This window comes from Canis lupus, chromosome 14 (assembly GCF_003254725.2).
Source record: "Canis lupus dingo isolate Sandy chromosome 14, ASM325472v2, whole genome shotgun sequence".
Lineage (NCBI taxonomy): Eukaryota > Metazoa > Chordata > Mammalia > Carnivora > Canidae > Canis > Canis lupus.
This window is the reverse complement of record NC_064256.1, coordinates 27,095,170-27,118,398: the sequence shown is the minus strand read 5'-3', so window position 1 is coordinate 27,118,398 and position 23,229 is coordinate 27,095,170. Positions and strand designations below refer to the sequence as shown.

At 35.1% G+C, this 23,229-nt stretch overlaps 1 protein-coding gene across 3 annotated transcripts in view; it reads left to right on the top strand.

Annotated features, from left to right (window-relative positions):
• The first annotated feature begins 864 nt into the window (after positions 1 to 864).
• VWDE (von Willebrand factor D and EGF domains) overlaps positions 865 to 23,229 on the top strand; it is a 97,599-nt gene continuing 75,234 nt past the window's right edge. For 2 of the 3 annotated variants that reach the window (XM_025471198.3, XM_035698566.2), the window contains exons 1-4: positions 865 to 1,097; positions 10,603 to 10,787; positions 13,395 to 13,626; positions 21,754 to 21,819. In XM_025471198.3, coding sequence (XP_025326983.3) covers positions 1,037 to 1,097; positions 10,603 to 10,787; positions 13,395 to 13,626; positions 21,754 to 21,819 — 544 coding nt within the window. In that variant the 5' untranslated portion in view covers positions 865 to 1,036. Of the gene's footprint in view, positions 1,098 to 9,777; positions 9,857 to 10,602; positions 10,788 to 13,394; positions 13,627 to 21,753; positions 21,820 to 23,229 lie in introns of all 3 variants that reach the window. The other variant, XM_035698567.2, reaches the window with a different exon arrangement.

The following is a 23,229-nucleotide window of genomic DNA, read 5'->3' as shown; positions in this document are numbered from 1 at the left end:
GGCCTGAATCCTGGAACACACCAGGACCTACCTTCTGTTGACTAGTGTCTTCTTTCTCCTCAAGTACCAGCTCTGAGGGCATAGTTCTAGGTGATGGATAAGGGGACTCAAAAACTGAGACTGCCAAAGAAAAGCGAGGAAAGTTGAGGTTTCATTTAATGACCTATGATACAGAATCAGGTGTTTGTTTGTTTTAAAGGTGGGGGCCTGTTTCCTCTGCAGAGGGAACCACACATATGAAGATAGCTTCAGATCAAAGACCATTTCCCAGGCCACTTTGAGAGTCATGTGACCATGTACTAAAGGATCCTGAGTTACTGGGTCACCACTGGATAACTGAAAGAACAGTAGGATCACCAGCCAATACAGCCAGCAGCATTAATCTCACTCCCTCCCTCCCATCCTTCATCACTGAGGCCTGAGGGGACAGGGGCAACTTCTGAGAAGCATGTGTGCCTTTGGAGGCAAACCAGCACCCCCAATGATCAGGCTAAGAATCCCTCCACGGGTATAATCAAGGACACTGCCCCTTCCAACAGAAACGGCTCAAAGGTTGCTTTTATTGAAGGCCCATCTGAACAATTTCTAGGATTTATCAGTGAGATGCGAGGTGCCAAGCTCTACCCCGGGGGCTTGCCCCTGCACGCCTGTGGTTGAGATCCAAGGTGGTGGAGCCAGAGCTGGGAAGCGCGGGAAGGGTCCCCGGGGAGGGGAAGTGGGCGTGGCTTTGTGTCGGGGCGTGGCTTTGCGCCGGGGGCGTGGCTTCGTGTCGGGGGCGTGGCTTTGCGCCGGGGGCGTGGCTTTGCGCCGGGGGCGTGGCTTTGCGCCGGGGGCGTGGCTCCGCCGGCTGCTGCAGCCGCCGAGGGGAGGCGCGAAAGGCCGGCGCGGCTCCCGGGAGGGCGGCTGCGTCCCAGAGCGAGGACCCGCGGGGACCCTGCGCTCTGAGCGCGAACCGACTGAGAAAGCCCTGATAGGAGGGGACAGGGGCCCGCGTCCTGCCTGCACCCGCTGCCAGGGCTCTGCGACAGCGGCAGGGATGCTCGGCCGGGTCTGGGCGCTGGCCCTGCTGCTCCTGGCCCCGGGCCGAGGTCGGCAAGGTAGGGCGCAGGCGGGAGGGAGCCCGGGGCCACGCTCCGGCCTTCGGGGGCGCGCGGTGCCCTGGGTGACTCGCGGAGCGCCCCTGCGCATCTGCTCCTTCCTCCCCGACCGCAGCCTTTGGCCAATGCATGTTGCTGTTCCTCTGTTTCCTCCTCCTATCCTGGTCCCTGAGGGCTCTCTAATTTGCCGTAAGAAACTTTCACTGGATCTGCCAGGCATCCCAGCTGCAAGTGGATCCGCATTATCCGAAAAGAGTTCGGTTCCAAACTGCTCGGTTTCTACCCCACTCCCACCCTACCGCCGGAAATAAGTAATTGATGAACATTTTATCCCTACAATAAATCAGTAAGTTTTGTGTATGATTTTTTTTTTAGTATATCTATTAGAATCTCTCTTGATCCTGTAAGAGGTCTCTACGAAAAAAATAGCCCTCCTCCCCCCAAAAAAGAAAAAAAAAAAAAAAGCACCATTCCTGCCTCTTTAATCCATGACAAAGAATAGTATAGAATGCAGTGAAGTTAAAACGTTAATTAGCGCTTCCTGATTGTTTTTTGTGTATATGTAGATAAGATATTAAGTGAAAGGTAGCTTATGCTTGTATTATAAATTTCCATATATTTTTCAGAAATAAATCTGTTGTACAACTTCGAAAAAAGAATTATGTGCAACATTTATAATTGCTTAGGGTATAATTTTGTCTTATTATCTTGTTGATCTCCATCTATTTTACTAAGGTAAATTTGCTCTGTAAAAAAAGCAAGTTGCACTAGCCCATGTAACATTTTTTAAAGAATATTAAATATATTATTTCCTGAAAGGTATCATTAGTCTATACCTTCTTTGATTTGCTTACAGATTTACTAGATCTTCCTGAAGAACTGTTCAACATACGTGTAATGACATTAAATATGCATGTATTGCGGTTAGATAAAATATTTCTTAAAAAATGACCAGTATATATAAAGAGAATTTCAGTGTTGACTATAGATCACATAACCCCTTCTTGCCTCTCCATAATAGCTTTATCATCTCTCTACTGAAGCCAAATATTAACCCTTACCAGGTTCTAAACTCGTATCATGGTAAAGTTGGTAACTTTTTTATATTTAATAGAGATAGGAGAGGAATGGAAAATATGAAACTTTTTTCAGACTTTATTGAATATAGTCCACAGTGTACAATAGTTATTGCAGTGTACAGTGATCTGGTTTTTAGTATAGTCACAGATATGTGCAACCACTATCATCAGTTTTAGAACATTTTTATCACCTTGAGAAAAAATACTTACTCTAGCTTTCCATCCCCTATTCCCTCCATGACCCTCTCCTCCCACTCTTCCAAGTGTAAGCAATCTCTGATCTTACTTTCTGTTCTATGGATTTACCTATTCTGGATACTTTATATAAATGGAATCATGTAACAGGTTGTCTATTGTGACTGAATTTTTTTCACCTAGCATGTTTTCAGGGTTCATCCATATTGTACCATATTTAGTACTTCATCTCTTTTTATGGTGAAATAGTTTTCCATTCTAAGTATTTACCACATTTTGTATGTACATTCATCATCTGATGAACATTTGGGCGGTAATAAATATTACTACTCAGAACATCATGGTACAAGTTTTTATGTGGACACATGTTTTCATTTCTCTTATGCATAGGTATAACTAGAAGTGGAATTACTGAATCATGGAATAATTCTATTTAACCTTTTGAGGACTAGATTGTTTTCCAAAGTGGCTGTGCTGTTTTATAGTCCCATAGAAGTGCACAAGGGTTCTAATTCATGCATGTTCTTGTAAAGATTGAGATTTTGATTTTAGCCATCCTATTATGTATAAAGTGACATTTCATTGTGTTTTGATTTTCATTTCCCTGGTAGCTAATGATGGCAAGCATTTTTCATGTGTTTATTGGATATTAGTATATCTTCTTTAAAGAAATACTACTCAGATACTTTAACAGTTTTTAAATTGGGTTAAGTTATATGAGTTATTTATGTATTATAGATACAATTCTCTTACCAAATATGTGATTTGCAGTTTTTTTTTTTTTCCCATTCTGTGGGTTGTCTTTTCACTTTCTTGATAATGTCTTTTGAAACACAGAAGTTTTAATTTTAATGAAATCCAATTTATATATCTTTTCTTTTGTTGCTTGTGCTTTGTTATCATAGTTTGGAATTTGTTGCCAAATCTAAAGTTTCATGAAGATTTACCCCAATATATTTTTAAAGAATTTTATAGTTTTTGCTCTTGTATTTTGGTCTTTGGTACATTTTGAGTTAATTTTTATATATGGTACAGCATAAGGGTCTAAGTTTATTTTTTTTTGCATATGAATATCCAATTTTCCCAGCACCATTTGCTGAAAAGACTGTCCTTTCCCCATTAAATGACGTTGGCCCCTCATGCCGAAAATTAGTTGAAAACCATAGGTAGGTACGTGGGTTTATTTGTGGACTTCCAATTTTATTCATTGACCTATGTGTATCCTTATGTCAACACTATGCTGTTTTTATTGCTGATGCTTTGTAGTAAATTATGAAATTGGAAAATATGATTCCTCCTATATTTTTTCAAGATTGATTTAGCTATTCTGTGTCCCTTGAAATTCCATATGAATTTTGAATTAGTTTGCTAATTTCTACAAAGGAGTCATTTGGTATTCTGTTAGTGATTTGATGAATCTTCATGTTAATTTGGGGAGGATTGTAATCCGAACATTAAATCTTCTGATCCATGAATGTAGATGTATTTCCATTTACATAGATCTGTAATTTCCTTCAACAGTGTTTTTTGGTGTTTAAAGTGTAAGTTTTGGCTTCTTTTGTTAAATTTATCCCTGAGTATTTTGTTCTTTTGAAGCTATATAAGTGAATCGTTTGAATATTTCATTTTCAGTCTATTTGTTGCACATGTATGAGAGCATAATTAAACTTAGTATCTTGATTTTGTATCCTGAAACCTTGTTAAACTTGTTCATTGTAACTTTTGTGTCTGTAGATTTCTTAGGAATTTTTACATAAAAGATCATATCATCTGTGAACAGAGATGGTTTTTCTTTTTTTCCATTCTATGTACCTTTAATTTATTTATCTTGCCTAGTTGTCCTAGTTAGAACCTGAAGTACCATGTTAAATGAAAGCAGGGAGAATGGGCCTTCCTAATCTTATAAGAGAGCATCCAGTCTTTCTTCATTAAGTATGATGTTAACTGGAGGCTTGCTTTTTCTTTTAATTAATTTTTTTTTTAATAGATTGTCAGGTTGAGTAAGTTCTATTCTATCCCTAGTTTGTTGGGTATATATATCAAAAAAAGGTGTTAGATTTTTTTCAAATGATTTTTCTGGGTCTATTGAAAAAGCACTTGTGAATTTTTCTTTTTTTATCCTATCAGTATGGCATATTATGTCGATTCATTCTTGGAATTTAAATCAACCTTGCACACCTGGTTTAATTTCCACTTGCTTATGGTTATAATTCTTTTTCTAATTTCTGGATTCATGTTACTAATATCTTGCTGAAGATATCTGCATCCATATTCAAAAGATACATTGGTCTACAGTCTTCTCTTCTTGTGTTTTTTTTTTTTTTTCTTCTTGTTTTGGTATCAAGAATAATCCTGGGTTCATAGAATGAATCTGGAAGTATTCCATCCTTTTATATATTATTTGGAAGTGTTTGTAAAGAACTGGTATTATTCTTTAAATATTTGGTAGAATATAGTATTGATGCCATCTGAATCTGGCCTTTTCTTTATGGGTGTGTTGTGTTTTGTTTTGTTTTTTAATTTTTTTTAAATTTTTATTTATTTATGATAGTCACAGAGAGAGAGAGAGAGAGGCAGAGACACAGGCAGAGGGAGAAGCAGGCTCCATGCACCGGGAGCCCGACGTGGGATTCGATCCTGGGTCTCCAGGATCACGCCCTGGGCCAAAGGCAGGCGCCAAACCGCTGCGCCACCCAGGGATCCCTTGTTTTGTTTTTTAACTCAATATTTTTACATGATGTAAACCTATTCAGATTGCTTATTTCTACTTGAGTCAGTTTTGTCATTTGTGTCTTTTTAGGAATTTGGCAATCTCATCTAACTTATCCACTTTATTGACATATACCAGCTTGTAATAATATTCCTTTCTTTTAAAAAAATATTATTTATTTTAGAGAGAGAATGAGAGAATGTACAGAATGGAGAGCAGAGGGAGAGACAGAGTGAGAGAGTCTTATGCAGATTTTGTGCTGAGCACAAAGCCTGAAGCAGGGTTTGAATTTACGACCCTGAGATTATGACCTGAGCTGAAACCTAGAGTCCAACACTTAGGCACCCTTGTAATAATATTCCTTAATAAAATCTGTAGTGATGCCTCCTGTTTCATTTCAGATTCTGGCATCTGAGTCTTCTCTTTTTTCTTTCTCAATCTCATTAGAGATATGCCAATTGTGTTGATTTTTTTCATAGAACCAGCTTGTGGTTTCATTGATTTTCTCCATTGTTTTTCTATTCTCAATTTTATTAATTTTCTCTTTAATCTTTATAATTTCCTTGCATCTGCTTCCTTTAGACATAGTATGCTCCTCTTTTTCCAGTGTCTTAAGGTGCAAGGTTAGTTATTACATTGAGATCTTACTCTTATCTAATGTAGGCAAATACATCTATAAATTTCCATCTAAGTACTAATTTGGCAGCATCTCATAAATTTGACATATTGTATCTTTGTTTTAATCTTTTCAATGTATTTTCTCATTTCCTTCTTAATTTCTTTTTTGACCCATTGATTATTTAGGTTAATTTCCACCTATTTGTAAGTTCTATTTCTGCCATTGATTTGTAATTTCATTCCATTGTGATCAAAGAACGCATTTTGCATGATTTCTATCTTTTTAAAAATTTATTGAGGTTTATCTTGTGGCCTAGCGTATTGTCTCTCCTGAAGTATGTTGTGTGTGCACTTCGAAAGAACTTCTATTTGCTGTTGTTGGGAGGAGTGTTCTATAGATGTCTGTTAGATCACATTGGTTTATAGTATTGTTCTAGCTCTATTTCTTTGTTGATCTTCTGCCGTTTTTCTATTCATATGGAAAATGAAGTATTGGGCACCTGGGTGGCTTGCTCAGTGGTGGAGCATCTGCCTTTGGCTCAGGGCGTGGTCCCAGGATCCTGCGATTGAGTCCCGCAATGGCTCCCTGCAGGGAATCTGCTTCTCCCTCGACCTATGTCTTTGCCTCTCTCTCTCTCTGTGTCTCTCATGAATAAATAGATAAAATCTTAAAAAAGAAAAAAAGAAAAGAAAAGAAAATGGAGAATTGTGGGGCACCTAGGTGCCTTAGTTGGTTAAGCATTCAACTCTTGATTTCTACTCAGGTCATGATCTCCTGGTTGTGAGATTGAGCCCTGTGTCAGGCTGCATGCTCAGCGTGGAGTCTGCTTGTAACTCTCCCTCTGCTCTTGCCCCTGCTCTTTCTCTCTCTCAGATAAATAAATAAATAAATAAATAAATAAATAAATAAATAAATAAATAAATAAATAAAAAAAATATTTTTAAACAATGAAGTACTGAAGTCTCCAACCATTACCATTGAAGTACGTATTTTTTCCTTCTGTGCATGTGTGTGTATTCGTAATTGAGTTTCTTCCTCATGAACTGAACCTAACTGCCCCTCCTTATCTCTAGTAACATTTTTAAAGGTTTTTTTTTTGTCTGATCTTAATTTAGCCAATCCAGATTTTTTGTGGTTGCTGTTTGCATGATATTTCATACTTTTACTTTCAATCTATTTGTATTCTTTGCAAGAGGCATACTTTTTGCCTCTTGATATAAAAGAGGGCAAAGTAATATAGCAAACTAGTCACTATTTGACCTTGCTTTTCAACCTTTGTGTTGTTGCAGGATTCATAGTCCTATTTTGAATATCAGAAGCTTTAGGGAAGGTATAAAAATTTTAAAAATCCACAAATATTTGAAATTCCCATAGGGCAATATACCAAAGATTTTATATTTATAAATGAAAATATTATGAAGTACCTGTCTTCAGATATTAATAAGCATTTTTGCCTTTAATAATACAATGATTTATCTACTTTCTTAACATATTTGTTTATCCACCAATTATGAATTTTAAAGAATCTTGGCTATTGTGTTAAACTAGAAAACAATTTGGTACAGATTATCTTGTATCTACAAACAAAACTAGAAAACCATTTTCATATTGTATCATTATGTATCAACTTTACAACTTGACACGCTCTCCCTGCTCTCCCTCTACCCCTGCTGCTCCCCTTGTGCTCTCTCACTCTTTCTTTCAAATAAATAAAATATTTTTTAAATAAATAAAATCTTAAAAAAAGAAGACAGAATAAATAGAAATGTCAATTTTAATGTGTATTTTCTATGTATTTCTGAAAAAAAGAAAGATTTTATTTATTTCTTTGAGACAGAGAGAGGGAGAGCAGAGAGGAAGAGGGAGAAGGAGACTCCCCACTGAGAATGGAGCTTGACATGAGGGTGGATTCCAGGACCCTGAGATCATGACCTAGGTTAAAGACAGATGCTTGACTGACTGAGCCATGCAGGCAACCCTATATGTACTTTTGTTATGAAGGAAAAGTTATATTGGAAGTTTTCTAGAAAGCTTAGCATATTATTCATATCATGAAATTGATTAATGAGTAATTGTAATAATCTAATTGTAGAGCTTTCTTTTATTATTTGAGAAATATTATTTATTATTTGAGAAGCTAAGTCCCCAAATTTCCAAATGGGAGCCAAAACCATCCTAATAATTCTCACCTAGTTAATTATATGTTGCATTCTAGGGTTAAGGTTGTAATTAGGTTTTTAAGAGTGTGGCTTGTTCATTGCTAATAAAATTTTTAAATTTTCTACAGAGACCTTGAACTTTTTAAAAAGACAAGCAGAAAAAAAAAAGACAAGCAGATTTTTTGGTAAAAAATGAAGTGAACAATACAAAATATGAGTTCTTTTAATTATATGAAATAAGAATTTTTGTCTAAAATAAATGTTAAAAATAAATAAACTTTTAAAAATTTCTGAGTAAATATTTTATAGTTCTTTAGTGTTTTGATGTGGGGAAAAAAGGCAAAAGAAAAAATTAAATATCCTGGAGGATCCCTGGGTGGCTCAGCGGTTTAGCACCTACCTTCGGCCCAGGGCGTGATCCTGGAGATCCAGGATTGAGTCCCACGTCAGGCTCCCTGTGTGGAGCCTGCTTCTCCCTCTGCCTGTGTCTCTGCCATTCTCTCTCTCTCTCTCTGTGTGTGTTTCATGAATAAATAAATAAAATCTTAAAAAAAAATTTCCTTACAACTTAAAACCCACTGACAAGTCCTTGAGAAAAGCAGAGTGACCTTTCTATAGGAACTCAACTGCTTCAATGTAATACTTTGCTAGTACCTTATCTTAATATTAACCCAACCCCCACAATGCTGTAAGTCTCCTTTAACATATAAAAATTCTTTTGGAAACTTCCTTTATCTCTAGCCCCACAAGATACATGTTAGCAATCATACCCCAAGCACATGGCCCATTGATACACATCTACAGGGTCTCAAGACTAGGGTTTTAGTAGACAGTAATGAATGGCCTTTCTCTAACAATAGCTAACCCCCTCAAGGTCCTAGAAACTTTGCTTCCAAAATTACTCAGAGAGTTACTCTAACCCCCTCTCAAAAGCATAGAAGTCCTGTCACCATGCTTTATTTTATTTTATTTTATTTTATTTTATTTTATTTTATTTTATTTTAATTATTCATGAGAGACACAGAGAGGGAGAGGCAGAGACAGGCAGAAGGAGAAATGGGTGACTCAATCCCAGGACCCCGGGATCACAACCTGAGCCAAAGGCAGACTCTCAACCACTGAGCTACAGGTGCCCCACCATGCTTTAATAAAACCACATTTTTGCACCAAAGACATCTCAAGAATTCTTTTTTGACTGTTTGCTCTAAACCTCAGAATTTCCACACACTGTTGATGTTATGCTGTGATTGCCACTACATTTATTACATTTTTAGCTTTGGATTAGTGAACAATAATTCAAAGTGCAGAGTCAGAGGAAATGTGAGCACTACAGAAACATTAAGGAGAAAAACTGTACAGAATAAAAACGGAGTTAGTGACTTTTTTTCCCAAGATAATATTCTATCGCAGGAAAGAGAGAAAACATTTCAATAATTCATGCAAACCTCACTGGTAATCTCTTTTTAAATATTTTCCTAAGTTTCCAACCAGGTACAATGTTCTGATATTGAGAGTATCTTGGAGTTATTTCAAAATTAAATGAAATGACAGCATATATATCCCCTGAGTTCTATCCATACACATTTTATGAAATATTTATCTAGTGTTGACAGATTGAGATCATCAAAGTCAATAGAGCATTTTGGATTACATTTTTCTTGGGAAGTTGAAAACTGGTGGAGCAAGAGATAAAGGGAGGAGAAATCTTTTGTGCTCATTCCTAAATTTTTCTACTACAAAAAATTCTTTGAGGAGACTTTGTCTTGAAGAACACTATATTTTGTACAGTTTAATTGCTATCTCTACAAATGACAAAAAACAAAGTTATAATAATAACAGTTTTTATAAGCTACACTTAGGAGATCAACTTGCACATTAATATCTCTAATTTATTGTGCTGTTATTAATTTGTTTCTAGGATATATTTCTACCCCAGTTTCTCTCTTCTTGCTGGGACAAGAGCTCTATGATCTGCCTATGTGGGTTTGACAGAAAAGGTATCTATCTTCCAGGTCAAGTGCTGCTCAGAAAATGGCTTCCCTAAAAAAAACTACAGAACTCTCCCTTTCTCTAGGGTCTTTTCTTGTTTCTCCTTCAAAACTGCTCCCCTACACCCTATTCCTTTCCTGTGCTTGGTAATAAAGTGGATTTCAATACTTTATCTTTAAAAAAAAAAAAAAAAACTTTGAAAACTTTATATTCTTTCCTGTACTGAAGAATGTAAGGAACTTCAGTAGGAGAGCATTTTGCAAAAAATAGATTGACATTAAAAGCTTAATTTACTATGTTGCCTTCCAAGATGTGGCAGAGATGGGACTTGGGGAGTCATGTGGAAAGCAGGTCATGGAGGGTCGTTGATGGCTTTCAGATCCGGAAGGCCACTCTCAAGAGGAGTCTTTGCAGGGTCTGTGACCTCAGGTGGCAACAGTCCTTTTATTTATTTATTTATTTTTTTTAACAGTCCTAACTCAACAGTGATCAGCAGTATTCCTTGTCCAAATTAAATGAAAATAAATTTCTTGAAATACAGTACCTCAAACATTCTTCAGTTTGTAGATTGGTTTATTGCATTTATGGAAAATGCAAGTCATCTTTGACTAAGAGACCCTGACATTTCAGATGGTCATGATGTGCACTTGTAGGTTATTTGCTTAATTTGGGGGAGAAATCAATTTTAATTGAGGGCTAAATTATGTTAATGAAGAAAACACATACACATGAGACACCTGTCTTTCCATCCTAGTTCAGGAGTGCTCTCCTGGAGGACACCAGCTTCTTCAGAGCCCTTATAGAAGTGTGCATTTTGACTCAATGCACCTCCAGCATTCTCCCTTTCAAGACCTAATATGTGACCATTCCCTGTCTCCTGGATGGTATCGATTTCTCATCTTTGACAGACCTGCCGAGATGCCCACCAAATGTGTTGAGGTATTTCAACTACTAAGAACTACACATGTATTTTCTTATATATTCTTTCATGTGAGGATTGAATCATGTTACAATCCATTTATTTCTTGCTCTGAAATATTTTATTATAATATATATATTATTATTTAATATTATAAATTATATTCTTTAATATAACTAAATATTATTTTATAATATTTATTTTTGTGTCAAGATTGAATTAATGCAAAAGAGCATTGCCATGTTTTCTGTTCTAATAATAATAGTAACATTAATATTATGCTCATTCATGCAGTCCACCTTTTAAATCAGAATTTAAAAGTAAAAATTGAAAAAAAAAATAAAATAAAATAAAAATAAAAATAAAATTTGGGAATGCCTGGGTGGCCCAAGGGTTGAATGTCTGCCTTTGACCCAGGGAGTGATACTGGAGACCTGGGATCGAGTCCCACATTGGGCTCCCTTCATGGCGCCTGCTTCTCCCTCTGCCTGTCTCTGCTTCTCTCTCTCTCTCTCTCTGTGTCTCTCATGAATAAATACATAAAATCTTTAAAATAAATAAATAAATAAAAGTAAAATTTGAGGAAATTCACTACATCTTTAAATATTTGTGTTCTTTTTCTTTGGCTGAACTAATTATAATTGTATCTAGAGCCTCCCATAAATGTAAAGGTGAACTGATTTTGCTGGGTCTTCCATGGGGAAGTGTTCCCTACCCCCACCCTCTCATCCTACTTGAGCCAAGGCTTTAGAGCATCCAACTGGAGAATTAGTAGAATTTTTTTTCTTTAACTCTACAGGATTGTACAAATCTGTGTAGATAAATGCCTACTTATGATGGTTAAAATAATTCATGTGTATTATAGAAAATTTAGAATAATGGACAGTTTATAGCATAACATTCATTCATCATCTACTCACACAGTCATACTACCATGAACATTCTGCTGTCTTTCCTTCTTTTCATATTGTTCTGTAAGGTTCATGCTGCATGTTCAGTTGCATAACATGCTTTTCTCAGGTACAGTTTTCAGTTTTCAAGTACAGCATTAGCATTTGCCTATACTGTTGAAAATTCTTTAATATTAATGTTGAAAATAATATTCTGTCATATATAAGCCATATTTATTTAAACATTGTCATGTGTGCACAGTCAGGCTTTTGCTGTAATAATTCTGCAATTAGCATATAAATCACTACTACAAAAAAAATCACTGTTACATTTTAGTGTAGTTAGATTATTTTTATAAGTAAAATTAGTGAAGGTTAATGTCCTTTTGAAGGTTCGATACATGATTATTTTTAAAAAATATAAGGCTCATTTCTCATTTTAGTAGATAAAAATATCTTTTCTAATACTGAATAGTTTCATGTATTCATTATTAAGCATCTGTATGTTTCTTCTGTGAATTATGTGTTTGCGTATTTTACCCATCTCTGATCTTAAGAGTTTTTAAGTGGATAATATTATATCATTAAAATAAAATAAGAAATATAATAATGTGACAATAAACAATACACTGAATATAATGCTATTAACAAATACTTTTTCTTATTCTTATATTTTAAAAACTATTATTTAAACATAACTATCAATCTTGTCCTTTATGATTTCTTTTGTTTTTAAGCATGGAAATAGTTATAATATTGAGCATTATTATTATTATTGAGTTACTGACTCATTGTTTTGTAGAAATTATGTTATGTACATAATTATACTTATATCTCACCACAGCACAGTGAGGTGGGTACTACCATCCACCTAGAGCAAAAGGGAAGGATATTGGGTGCCTTGCCTGAGGTCATGCATTTAGCAAGTGCTTGGGTCCTTCCCAAATTATATAGTTTCCTCTTATTTTTCCTGGGTCAGTTTTCTATTTAACTCCATTTTCCATCTGGAAATGATTTTGATAATTGGCTTCAAGTGAGGCTTTAACTTCATTTTTTTTTCCAAATTGCAAACCCATTGTTTCATCACCAGATTTTGAACATCTTTTCCTTCTCCCCTGACTTTTGATGTCTCCTGAACTGTGCATTAACTTCTTACATACCCTATATCCAGTAATTTTAGAAGAAACCTCCAAGGTGAGTTTATCTTTTGCTCTGTATTAAGATGACTTCAGATTCACTTATCTTAGGATGTATCACTATGGAAGTAAGTTATCTGACACTGAATTTCTCTTGTTTACAAAGGTAACAAATAGAATACATTTAAATTGAATAACATTATTATTGGGGATCCCTGGGTGGCTCTGCGGTTTGGTGCCTGCCTTTAGTCCAGGGCATGATCCTGAAGTCCTGGGATAGAGTCCCACATCGGGCTCCCTGCATGGGGCCTGCTTCTCCCTCTGCTTGTGTCTCTGCCTCTGTGTGTGTGTGTGTGTGTGTGTCTCATAAATAAAAAAAATAATAAAATCTTAAAAAAAAAGAGTTAAGATTATATTAATTATGAGCAATTTACCTTAAATTTAGTATTCTATAGTTACTTTAATAGTAGGGTACAAATTATTAGAATCTTTAAATAATTTATTATTTTAAGGGTTATTTAGAAGAAAATGCAAAGTTGACTTATCTATCATGTGTGAAAATAAATTGGATTTTCAACTTTTGTTTTCTCTGTTGCAAAAGATGAATCACTGTGGAACACAGGCTCCTATCTGGCTGTCTCTGAGAGATACAGAGACCCTGCCTTTACCTGGAGAGATCAAGCAACTGACAGCTTGTGCTACATGGCAGGTTTTGTTTAGTGCTACCAAAGACTGCTGCCTTTTTCAAATCCCAGTGTCTGTAAGAAACTGTGGAAATTTTTTTGTGTACTTACTACAGCCCACTCAGGGATGTATGGGATATTGTGCAGAAGGTAAGAAAATATGAGTAATATATGTGAACTGCTAGTCACAGAACTGTGTGTGTTGATGTGTTGGGGCCATTCTCTGGAGAGGTTGTGTTGAGATAATACATATCTCAGGAAGAGTCTTGGTCTGCCACTGCTGCAAAATGACAGCTAAATTTCTGGTTTAAATTGTCCAAATTTGTTTAGGATTCTTTACCAAGATCTTAAGATCTTGGAAAATATTTGTTGATGTGAAAGTATCAGAGCAGATTGCTTGCCATCCCTCCCATTGAAAATGATGATTGAGAAAACTGGTCAATGCAATAGGCATTGATTGGCACAGGGTTGCTGCCTTACAAAGAATACCTGAAGAAGGTTTCTCTCAATAGGTGATGAACTTGAGCTGAGCTCTGAATGAGGACAATGGGCCAGCCATGGATACTACGGGGAAAGAGCATTCCAGGTAGAAAGAGCAACAAATGTCAGTGTCCTTAGACAGGTATGAAGATGGCCCTCCAAGGAACTGAGGGAGGAACAAAATGGCAGGAAGACTGGGTGGATGAGACTTTAGAGATGAAGTCAGAGTAATAGGAAGAGGCAGAATCTATAGGTTCTGTAGACCATGGTAAGAACTTAGAGTTAGTCATAATTGCAGTATAAAGTCTTATGGGGTTTAAAGTAGGTGAATATGATCTAAAGATTGTATTTAAAGGGCCACGAATGCTGCAGTAAGACTCCACCTAGGAGGCTATGGAAAGATGGTGGTGGCTCAAAGGTGGGGGGAAGAGGAAATGATTTAAACTAGTGGCAGAGGAAAGAGGTTATTGAGTTCAGATGTCTTTTGGAAGCAGAGCTCATGCATTGAATACAGAAGATGGAAAGAAAGGAACCAAGGGCAAATCCTAGTTTTTTTTGCTTGGGCCACTGAGTTGGGAAAGTAACACATCAGTTAGAGTGAAGATAGAAATGGAGAGTTGTATTTTGTCCTGTTCTGTAAGAGGGGACATGAGATGTACAGACATGAAATGCACACCAGATTCATGAGCCTGCCACTGATACGGTATTGACTAAGGATGTTGGGGAGTAGAGTCACTTGTGAGTAACTCCCATAATACACTATCATGGAGCTCACAATAGATAATTGAACTTAATGAGGTTTTGTTTCTTTTTTCTCTATACTCGATTATGACTATGAACTCTTTGAAGATAATGTACCCTTTATACCAGGGTCTCATGACCTTATGTCTTGAACAAAGTAAGGACTTAATAAATGAATGTTTAATAGAACTAGTGACCCAACTCTTCAGATATACTAGAAGCTCAAAATAGAAAGAAACTCCATAATGGTGATTTTTTTTTTTAACTTGGGCTGCTTAGATAAGAATGAAGCCAATAATTCAGGGATTTATTCTTTTGGGAGGATGGAGGGAGTGTATTGATATGCTGTTACGTGGCCAGATTGTGGGAGAAGACCAACCTCCCTCTGCTATGTTATCTGGACTCCTCTATACGTAGAAGATTGAAAATGCTGGGAGATAGTGTTGTAGATCAGTGTTCTTAAACTAGGCAAACACTTGATTCAGCAAACAATAATAATTGTATGAGTAATACCTACAAACATTTTCATTTGAGGTTGTTAGACTTTCCAAATTAAAAAACCCAAATAACAGATATGGCACAACGATGTTAAAGAGCATACATGGAACCCCAAATTGCAGCGAATGGCATGAATGAGGAGATTAAAAGTTGTAGCTGAGAACACCGGAGAGGAGGGAGGGTGACATTTACAATGAGGTGCCACCTGAGAAAGCCTCTTCTGAGAGCAGGGCATTGACAGAGTTTGAGGCTAAATGGTCCTGGGTCAGAGAAAGAGAAGAGTGTGGGGAAGAACCTTCCAGACAACAGCATGTGAAAGGCCTTAAGGCAGTGAGTGTGGTGTTGCTTCAGGAGTGAAGCCCCGTAAGACATTGGAGCAAGATATTGGATTGCCAAGAGTGAGGAGCGTAACAAGCCATGGGTTTGGAAAGGCAGCAAGGCCTGATATTTAGCGAGCTCTTCATTTTATTCTCTGTGCTTTGAGAAGTCTTAGGAGAATTATCCTAAGAGCCATAGCCAGTAAATCTTCACATTTCTCAAAGGGCTGCTAGCCAGTTAAAACTGGCGGAAAGCAATATATTCAGTAAGGACGGACAACATCTGCTCAGTTAATACAGCTAGTGTTATTCACTGGGAAGGAGAAAATCCAGGGAGATGCTTCAGCTTCATTGAGTGGCCAAGATGAGAGATTTTGAAAAATGTCTCTTTGTGTATTTTTCAAAATTCTGGTCATTAAAAATAATTTTTATAAAATCTCAAATAATATTACCAAGTATGTGTGGAAAATGGTGTAGGTGTTGCAATGGGGAAAAAAAACCCAAAATATGCCTACATTATTTTAAGAAATATTGATTACTATTAAAGATGAAAATAAAACTTTAACACCAAATAAATAAAGACAATCACCTCAACAGAAAGAGATTACATTGAATTTAAAAACAGTACATAAAATTTGCATTTTTATGACAAGCCTTTAAAACTTAAAAAAAATTTCTCGTTTATGCCATTTCCACCCATTCAGTTCCTTAAGCTTGAATATTCTGGATTATTTCTCTTATTTTCCATGTTCAAGTCCTCCTACTGGTTTTAAGTCAAGAGAATTTTGGAGAGAAGATAGTTATTTTTACTCTGTGTGTTAGTTATTAATCAGATAAACACATGAATTATCCTCTCTGATGTGCCAATAAAAGCTTACTTTGAAATACTCTTTAGACTTGAATTACACTTCATAGATAGCAGACAAAAATGAGTCACTTAATCCACTTAAGTGTCTCTTTTTCTTGCTTACTAAGAATCTGAAGCAGATGTTCCCTGGTGATGGTGATTTGGCCACTTTACAATGTCAGGTGGAGGTCTCTCTGAGTTTCTAGGCTTTTGCTTTTCCTTCACAGTGATGAGATGAAGCTCCAGTTTTAACCCTTTATGTGCATTTTAGACAAGAGAAAAGCAGAAGCCCTAGGGGCACAAAGAAGGTGTTTGCTAACTGAAACTTATCCCCCTTTAAGGAGCTTATTTGGAAGACTTATCATAGCTACTTCAGAAGAATTCTTTAGCTTATCTCTGTCCTCAGAGGCAGTCTGTAAAATGTACTGTTTTTACCTGAACATACTTCTGCTTTCAACTAATAGGCTATCAGATATCAACAATTAGTCATATTTAGCTTAAAATAATCAAAACAGAAAAAAATAAAGATGTTTCCAATTTAATAATATATCCTCATAGTTATGAGGATTTTAAAAATAATTTATATATAATTTTTACACAATTTATCTGTATTTTCTAGAAGCCAAATAAAAGAAATGTTAATTTCTTATACTTACAGTCAATGCCATTCAAACAAAAATGACATATAAATCTGTCATTTAAGAAGAATTCACTGGAAAAATATTTTTCACATTTTCCATATTTTTACTTAGCAAGGTACTTAGATGCTAATGCTACACCTGAAGAGGCATTACATCATTTGAAAGTAGGCTATGAGAATTTGAGGGCAGATATTATATATCCTACAGGACCCACTAGAAAATGTATATGTGTGTCTGTGTGTATAATAGCTAATAGCCAATATAAGAGATAAGATGCACAAGTTACACATTTATTTAAAGATGCAGAAAAAGGTGAAAAGTGCTAATAGGACATATAGGAAAGAGCAACATGGTAAGTTTAAACCCTATAGTATCAATAATTATATTAAATATATATTATCTAAAAACCCCAATTGAAAGTCAGAAATTTCCATTCCAGAAATGTTATCCAGATTGGATAATAAAAGCATGCTCAACTAAAGGCTGCCCAGAAAACCCTATTTTAAATATAAAGAAAAATGGGGTTGAAAACATAAAGATAGAAAAATATATACTTAGGTATCACAAATCACAAGAAATCTAGAGAGGTGATTTTAATATTAAAGAAAGTAAATTATTGAGCAAAGAATATTACCTATAAAAAAAGGTCATTTCCTAAAGACAAAAGGGTCAATTGAACAACAGGACAAAACAGTTCTAAATCTTTATGTACCTAATAATGGAATTCAAAATACATAAAGCAAAACTTACAGAACTTCAACAAGAAATAGACAAATCTATAGCTCATGTTGATAATTAAGCACATAGACACAACAACAAAATAATGGAGGAGACTAGAAAAACTCTATCAACCAACTTGATCTAAATGACAGAGTGTGGAGGTTCCTCAAAGAGTTAAAAATAGATCTGCCCTACGACCCAGCAATTGCACTGCTGGGGATTTACCCCAAAGATTCAGATGCAATGAAACGCCGGGACACCTGCACCCCGATGTTTCTGGCAGCAATGGCCACGATAGCCAAACTGTGGAAGGAGCCTCGGTGTCCATCGAAAGATGAATGGATAAAGAAGATGTGGTCTATGTATACAATGGAATATTACTCAGCCATTAGAAATGACAAATACCCACCATTTGCTTCAACGTGGATGGAACTGGAGGGTATTATGCTGAGTGAAATAAGTCAATCGGAGAAGGACAAACATTATATGGTCTCATTCATTTGGGGAATATAAATAATAGTGAAAGGGAATAGAGGGGAAGGGAGAAGAAATGTGTGGGAAATATCAGAAAGGGAGACAGAACATGAAGACTCCTAACTCTGGGAAACGAACTAGGGGTGGTGGAAGGGGAGGAGGGCGGGGGGTGGGGGTGACTGGTTGGCGGGCACTGAGGGGGGCACCTGAGGGGATGAGCACTGGGTGTTATTCTGTATGTTGGCAAATTGAACACCAATAAAAAATGAATTTATTATTAAAAAAAATGTAATTCCTCAGGGATAAGATGCTTACAAAAATTAAATCAAATAATCCCTATGAGATATGAAACTCACGGTATAGTACATAAACAGATCTAAAGACATTTGTTAAAATAAATTACCATTTTATAATAAAGCTATAAATCACAGCTCTTATAAATAAATAAATAAATAAATAAATAAATAAATAAATAACAGAGAAGATTCCACAAATGATTGAACAACCCACATTCTTTACAAGTGCACAGGAAACATTTACCAAGATAGATTATAGTCCAGGCCATAAATTAAGGAAATTAAAATATTAGAAAAAGTTTGATGTTAGTAAAAAGAAAAACCCATTAAATATACTGTGAAAACAAGAAACTTTACCAAAAACAAAACAAAAAAAACCCTCAGCTAATATGTGAAGAAACTAGAAACAGCAGCACAAAGGAGACCCAAAATAAGCAGAAAGGAAATAATGATCAGAATGAAAATCAATGAAACAATATACAAAACAAAAAACTTAAAATCAAAAGTTAGTTCTTTGAGAAATTCAATAAAATTAGTAATTCTCTAGCCAATTCAGTCAGTACAGAAAGATAAATTTCTAGTATCAGGAATGAGAGGTTTATACAAATACAAACCCTACAGATATTAAAAGAATAAAGAATTATTATGAAGAATTCCCAATACTTTTGAAAATTGAAATTAAGACAAATTTCTTGAAATACACAGATAGAGCTCACTCAAAAAGATAATTTCAATAGTCCTATATTTATTTAAAAAATTGTATTTCTAGTTAAAATCTATTCCATAGACAAAACAAAACAAAAGGAAATCCCTGGCCCAGATGGTTTGGGAATTCTTCCAAATAATAAAGGAAGAAATAATACCAATTTTACACAACTTGTCCAGAAAAATGAATAGTAGGAACTACAAAACTTCTGTAAGGCCAGCATTAATCTGAAACTAAAAGCAGACACAGACTTTATAAGAAAACTATGAAAAAATGTCCTTCATGAATATAAATATAGATGATATCATCTATTTAGAAGTCTAGTTGAATCTATAAAATAGCTCCTGGAGCTAGCAAGCAGCGATGCTGAAAGAAGAAAGACCGACATATTAAAAGACACTTGTATTTATATACTAGAGAAATTTCATCTAAAAATACCAATTATAGTACCAAGAATATGAAATATTTAGGAATAAATATGGAGAAAGTTGTATAAGGCCTATAAAGTGAGAATAGTAAAACTTTGCTAAGATAAATTGGAAAACTTAAAATAATGGAGAAATAAACCATGTTTATGGAACAAAGATTCAATATTAAGAAATCAGTTCTCCTCAGAATAATTTAAAGCTCTAAAACAATCCTAGTCAATAACTCAGCAAGCTTTTTTGTGGAAATTGATAAATTTATCCTAAAATTTATATGGAAATATAAAATACCTACAATACTCAAAACTATATTGATAAGGGAAAGAATTGGACAATTTATACTAACTTTTAGACTTAATCTAAAGTAGCAATGATCTACAGAGCGTTATATTTCCATCAAGATAGACAGATCAGTGGAAAAAGAATGGAGAAGTCAGAAATAAATTAACATATAATTAACTGATTTCAACCCAGGAACACAGTCAATTCTTTAGAAAAAGGACAGTGGTTTCAATAAATTAGATTTCCATATACAAATAAAATGATAAAAATGCAAATGAAAAAGTGACTCACAATGGTTATTAGAGTTGCAAATACTAGAAAACAAATAAAAACAATGTTTAAAAATGATGAACTGTTGGTGGGAATGTGAACTGGTGCAGCCACTCTGGAAAACTGTGTGGAGGTTCCTCAAAGAGTTAAAAATAGATCTGCCCTACGACCCAGCAATTGCACTATTGGGGATTTACCCCAAAGATACAGATGCAATGAAACGCCGGGACACCTGCACCCCGATGTTTCTAGCAGCAATGTCCACAATAGCCAAACTGTGGAAGGAGCCTCGGTGTCCATCGAAAGATGAATGGATAAAGAAGATGTGGTTTATGTATACAATGGAATATTACTCAGCCATTAGAAACGACAAATACCCACCATTTGCTTCAACGTGGATGGAACTGGAGGGTATTATGCTGAGTGAAGTAAGTCAGTCGGAGAAGGACAAACATTATATGTTCTCATTCATTTGGGGAATATAAATAATAGTGAAAGGGAATATAAGGGAAGGGAGAAGAAATGTGTGGGAAATATCAGAAAGGGAGACAGAACGTAAAGACTGCTAACTCTGGGAAACGAACTAGGGGTGGTAGAAGGGGAGGAGGGCGGGGGGTGGGAGTGAATGGGTGATGGGCACTGGGGGTTATTCTGTATGTTAGTAAATTGAACACCAATAAAAAATTAAAAAAAAATAAAAATAAATAAAAAAAATAAAAATGATGAACTGTAGAGATTTTAGGAAATGTTATTGAATCTGAGGAAGAGTTACATAGGAAGGCCTCAGAAGGTATGAGCCATAAAGCAGCTCCCATGATGTTGGCAGAAATCTATAGACATTCCATCATTGACCTGACTCAGATTTCAAGTTCTATCTCTCAGTTTAAATTCTAAATTCTTCCAAAAGGCAATGTGATGAGCCTATCTTTGTTCAGGTAGTTACGCTTGTTCCAATTAACTGAGCTGTGGCATTGAGTTATAGTTATTGCCATGACAGTTGTTGACTCATTTCTGTGATCCTGCACATGATTAGACGCGAGGCAAGGTCCATGGAAGTGGTTCAAACCAACTGTTGTATAAATTTACGGAAATTGTTTCATTACTTAATAATGTAGACTAAAATTTAGAAAACAAGATATGGGATGCCTGGTTGGTTCAGTTGGTTGAGCATCTGCCTTCAGCTTAGGTCATGGTCTCTGGGCCCTGGGAACAAACCCCTGTCAGGCTTCCTGATCAGTGGGGAGTCTGCTTCTCCCTCTCCCTCTGCTGCTCCCCACCACTCATTCTCTCTGTCTCTCAAATAAATAAAATCTTTAAAATAAAGAAAGAAAAGAAAACAAGATATGAAAGCTATTGTTTTAAAATGGGATTCCAGATTATCTCCACTTGATCTCATCCTGAAAAGGGAAAAAATTATTATTAAAAAAATGAGAAGTCTTAGTCTTCATTAAAACATACTTCTCAAAAAAAAAATAAAAATAAAACATACTTCTCCAAAGAAATGTTATTTCAGATATTTATGTATGTATTTATATCTTTATGCTCAATTGAATAAGTACCCAAACCTTAACCTTCTGCAGCTATTTCTGATGCAAAATTATACCCATGTGACCCTGATGAAATTGAAATTGGAGGTAACTGTGTTCGTAAGTATCACGTTATTTTTAATAATGTATTATAAATTAATAATTTCAGTGGGTTTTTATGTTCTATAACTTAGGTGTTAATTATACTGTTTGACAATGCCTCATTCTAGTGGCTATCAAAAATGAAAATCACTTTATCATGCCTTTAAGGAATAATACTGGAATTGGCAAATATACAGAGTTGAGCATTTCCATACCCTGAAGACATGTATGTATGTTGGTAGCATCTTTTTTACAAGGAAATTTGGCAATTTATTTTAATCTTAAAAATTAATGTGTATTTGTAACAATTCCATTTTCAAAAATCTAGCTTAGAGAAATATTTAAAGTATATAAGTAGAATGTTTCAAACAGTATTTTCTAATAACATGAAAAAAATAAATTGCAGATATCCAATAACTGTTGATAATTCAATATTTTTGATGTACCCATTATAATAAAATATTCTTTAAACAATATTAAAATTCAGGAATACATTCTTAGACATTAGTAATTATTAATAGCATATTGTGGGTAAGAAATTTGATTACACAGCACAATCCCATTTTTGTTTTCTGTGAATTATTACATTTGTACCAAATAATTCTTGAAAGATAACCACCAAAGATGTTAATGATACTGTTTTTCTCCTCCTCTCAATCTCTCTATTTTTTTTATTTTCTAACTTAAATTTTTAAGTTATTTCCAAAATAAAGACTCACTACTCAATATTTCTTAAAATAAATCACTCTAAATAGATTGTCTAATAAAATTTATGATGTCTACTTAAAGGATGAAAAGAAATTAAAAATTTTTATTGAAACATTAGCTTTTTGGTGGAATCAGATATATTGATGGTAATAGGAAGATATTCTAAATGAATAAGGGATTGTTGACATATAATTAATGAAGGTGTTTTAATGGTGAAATAAACCATAATGATATAAAACAGATCAGGATATATCACATAATATTTAGATACCAGTTCTAAAAATTAATATGCTTTGCCTTGAAAAGTACTCTTATAGCAGTGGTCAAAACAAATCACTTGTTTCCTATATTCTATTCCAGTTGTAAATGGATTTGCCTTCTCATTTTTCTCGTGTTCTTTAAACAAGCTGTTATTTTATTTGAAAGTATCCGTTATATAAATCCTGTGATTTAAGATTTTAAGAGAATAAAATAATATCCCTAATATAGTGGACATTAACCATAAAGTATAATTTCTTGGCTGTTCTGCATAATAGGTTTGGATTTTCTTTCTCATACACATATATTATAGTAAAATCACTTTCTCTTCTGAATAAGTAATAAATTTAAGCTACTTATGTTATTCAGAATGTTTATGCAATTAATTGGAAAAAATGCTATACAAAACCATACACAATTTGGGGAGGTGACACTTGAATGGAAATATTTAGTCAAAAGTCA